This window comes from Oratosquilla oratoria, chromosome 20 (genome assembly GCF_046742065.1).
Source record: "Oratosquilla oratoria isolate Oo_2021 chromosome 20, ASM4674206v1, whole genome shotgun sequence".
NCBI lineage: Eukaryota > Metazoa > Arthropoda > Malacostraca > Stomatopoda > Squillidae > Oratosquilla > Oratosquilla oratoria.
Window position 1 is genome coordinate 34,712,475 of NC_134796.1, and position 4,288 is coordinate 34,716,762.

Below are 4,288 nucleotides of genomic sequence, written 5' to 3' on the forward strand. Positions count from 1 at the left end.
GTATTGGGGATAAATCCTTTACTAAAGTTTTCGATTTTAAAAATAACATCTTTGTCCACGTACCTCGAGTAGCAAACGAATGACAGATGCAATCCTACAGCATCCTTTAGACATCCATCGTAGCGTGTTGGTAATGTCTTCGTCTCGTATTTGTCCAGTCCAGGTTACACTTAATAAGACCCTAGGTGACGCATGTATTGTTGCGTTCTCTTCCAGTCTAACTATATTTCAATAAAACGTCTTATTTCCAATACTAAGTTGGTTATCTCACTCAGATGCGTCCAGGTATCAAATTTGTTGTTCCGTTCTCTAATTTGTGTTCAGTTTTCTCCAATTCATGCATACCGTTTTCCCGCGAAGCTGTAGTTGCGTTCTCTGTGTATTCAATTTTCTCAAATTCATGCATACCGTTTTTGTAAAGATAAGAGCTGGTCAATGAGATTTTCTATTTCTATTCGTTTGCTTTCCGGGCTTGGTCGGCGGATGTCATAATGGAAAAAACCATCTACCTCGAGAAGATGGACACGATCCTGGAGAACCCCGCAAAATTCCAGCGCATTCAAAAAGATCCTAGTGACGATTTGAAGATCAACAGCCTCATCCAACAAGCCAATAGAACCACCAAGCACTTCAACAAAGCAATAGGAGATTTCAGGCCAGGATACTGCTACGGCACTGTAAAAACCCACAAGCCAGGTAACCCCCTCAGACCTATCATATCCTAAATCACCAGCCCCACCTACCATGTTGCCAAAAAACTAAGTAGACATTTAACCCCGTATGTCCCCACAGGACGTTCAGTTTCCTCTGTCACCGAGTTCATTGACCTCCTGCGTACTGCTCCACCTTGTCAAGATATCGCATCCCTGGATGTGGAATCCCTTTTCACCAATGTTCCAGTAGATGAGACCATTGACATAATTTTAAACCGAGTCTATAGAAGCAATAGATCCATAATTGACATCCCCGAAGACGTTCTAAAGTCTATGCTCGAAACCTGTACCAAGGAAGCCCCTTTTCTCTCTCACCGAGGAAAACTCTTCAGGCAAGTTGATGGCGTAGCAATGGGATCACCACTAGAGGTCCTTTTTTGCAAATACGTTCATGGCCTACGTTGAGGAGAAGACTTTCCACCATCAACCTTCCCCCGGAATTTATGCCAGGTACATAGACGACATCTTTATCACCAATTCAAACGAAGACGTCCCCAACCTGATTTCTGCCTTCCTGGACAACTCTTGCTTGACTTTCACGCACGAGCAGAGTGTAGAGAGACGTCTACCCTTCTTCGACCTACATATCAGCAAAACTGACGATGGTTTTAACACCAAAGTATACACCAAAGACACCAATATTGGACGTTGTTTAAATGCCCGTGGGGAATGTCCTGCAGCCTATAAAAGATCTGTGGCTGCAGCATATGTTAACAGAGCGCTTACCCATTGTAGCAGCTGAAGGGAGACGCACAGGGAACTCGACCGTATCCGACAACTTCTCACTAATAACGGGTTCTCTGACCAATTGATCGAAGATGTCATCAAAAAGAAACTGAATCAATACGCCACCCCAGGTCCGGCTCCAAACCAGGTCCCCAATCAACTCACCATATACCACCAAAATCAATTCCATAGCCATTACAAAGAAAAATATGATACCATCAAAGGTATCTTAAAAAGAGGAGTCATTCCAACAGACAAAGACTCTTATATAAATGTTAGAATTTTCTGCAAGGCTAATCTGACCAGATCCCTGATCATGAAAAATAGCACCACACCAAAGATACCGAAGGAGGCTTCTACCAACGTAGTTTACAAGTTTACATGCCAGGAGGGCTGCTGTGACGGCTCCTTTTCCTACATTGGTAGAACCTCCACTACACTAAGACGTCTCCAACACCATCGAAACCAAGGCTCCATTTTTCAACACTACATTGACCACCACGACATGAAGCCCCCAATGAACACATTAATACACAACACTATTATACTCCACAAAGAAATAAATCTTAAAAGATTGCAGATCGCTGAACCTGTATCTATCACAACTCAACAGCCCTCCATCAACATACAACAAGCCGGAGACTTAATGCTCCCATCAGCCCGCCCCCAGGAACACCTTGCCCACCAACGATCTCATAGACAACTTGACCCTGAACCCCCTCAGGAACATAATGGTTGCAAGGACCCTCAGCAACACCAATACCCCCATCACACAGGACCAAGAACCAGAAGCTAAGCTAGAGCTTCCTCTTTGCAGTCTGTGACGAGAATGATAACCTTCCCTATCCCTCATAGTGACCTTACCCAGGGACTACTCTCAACATTGCCTACTCCGCCCAGTGATCTCTCCCAGAGTCATTCTTCGTCACCGCCTACCCTTGTGACCTCGCCTAGTGACTTCCTCGGACCAGGGACCTTCGGTGATCTCTCCCACTTCCAACTTTCCCTGCTTCAAAAAATGTGACGGTTAGCCGTTATGCATCATTCCTCGCCTACTCTTCATCGATAGTAGACCTTATAGCCATCGTAGTTTTAGTTCTCACCCTGAAGAAGCCTCTGCAAGAGATGAAAAATAATCAAGTTTTCGGTTATCAGTGTCAACAGCTTTTTGTACTGTTACATAATAGTATTATATTTTTCGGCATTCATCAGCGCCTACCTCTACACCTTATCCATGGAATTGACATCATGAATGGTTTTGTTCATACTTTGAACTATGGAGAAAAAAATATATTCTTCCAACTGAAGAAGTTGTATCTTAAGATAGCCAACGCTATTAACGCAGTTGACTTTAATCAGAATTGCTTACGTGAAAACCTGTGCCCTAGAATATATATATATATATATATATATATATATATATATATATATATATACTAGAACGTTTCGACCAACTTGTTCTTCTTCAGAGAGATGTACAGCAAGTTTTGATATGGGTTACAATTTATATCACTCCTATAGAGCACTAGCTCAGGTTGCAGCGCCCTGGCGGTGATCAATTATCCCGTGCACGACCTGTTTTGTCGCGCCCAGCACGAGGACACTTGCCACCTTTGACAAGCAAACAAATCCATCCCTTCCATTGGTGTTTTCATTAGTATTTATGTATGCAGCTTCGATTGTTTTCCTGTGTGCTCTAAGGTCATTTTTGTGTCCACATAGGCATTTATTTATACCCCGACTTGAATCTCCGAAACATGAAGCTGAACAACCTTTATACGGGATTTTATAGACGACACTTAATTCGTTATCAGGACCTTTTCTTGTCTGTTAACAATTTCCCCTATTTTGTTAGATGAAACTTTATCTGTTTTCATTCCACCTTTTATGAGAAACCTGTCGACGTCTTCGGTGTAAATCGAGTTGGAAATGGTAATGTAGATGTATTTTTCCTCATTCTCAGTTCTGTGGGCATTTGTCCTCCTATTATGAATATCTTTAGCCTTATCCTTCATCTTGCAGATGGCACAATAATCCGCAGAGCAGGTAAGGAGGTAAAGTTTGCAGTATATAGGAAACCCACAAACAGGGATGATTTTGTCCACTATATTTCAGGTCACAGTAGGAGTGTGAAGAGAGGAGTCCTGATTTTTTCCCTTTGAACCTTCAGAATGTGTAGCAGCATTTACTTAGAATATGAAATTAAAAATCTTTCAAATAATTAAAATATTCTAATGGCCTAATCTGCAATACATTACACAAGCTTATATGACTTATATGATTTGCTCTCTATTCACAGTAAACCCTCCATTTTACTTTACTTACAAACGTGCTCAATCTATGCACATGGGTATGAATACAATATAAGATAACACGGTGTACGTGTAATTTCTACGACTGCGAGAGAGATGGGAAAAGAGAGAGAAAATGGTCAATTTATAGTTTCACCTAACCATAGAATTTGATACGTGGCTTATGTGTTTCTGTTGAGAAATGTTGTGATATGAACAATGGTGTACATCATTTCCGTCGCAAATGCGTACTTTTGAAGTAATTAAGTACTTATGCCTACATCTCCCGAACGATCTGGGGGGACGTGTGGGAAATCGGGGTTTTTGGGTGGGGAAGACTAATAAATGGAGTGCGCGTTGCAAAACAGGTATAAAATGAAGAAGACTAAAGAAACACATAAAAGAGGAAAATATCCCATTTCGGTGGGTACCGCGCGCGGCGCCATGTTTGTTTACTATAACCGCTAGATTTAAGGAAGCCGCTCGCGCAAGAGTTAGTAACCGTAAACGTAAACTAAACTAACCTAACCTAACGGAGGTAACGTTTGTTTACGGTTG

At 41.8% G+C, this 4,288-nt stretch overlaps 1 protein-coding gene across 1 annotated transcript; it reads left to right on the top strand.

Moving 5' to 3' along the window:
- Positions 1-491: 491 nt before the first annotated feature.
- LOC143036175 (uncharacterized) lies at positions 492-2,235 on the top strand. The gene is made up of 3 exons (XM_076203423.1): positions 492-696; positions 793-1,082; positions 2,053-2,235. The coding sequence occupies exons 1-3, from the start codon at positions 492-494 to the stop codon at positions 2,233-2,235; spliced, it is 678 nt and encodes a 225-aa protein (XP_076059538.1).
- Positions 2,236-4,288: the final 2,053 nt, after the last annotated feature.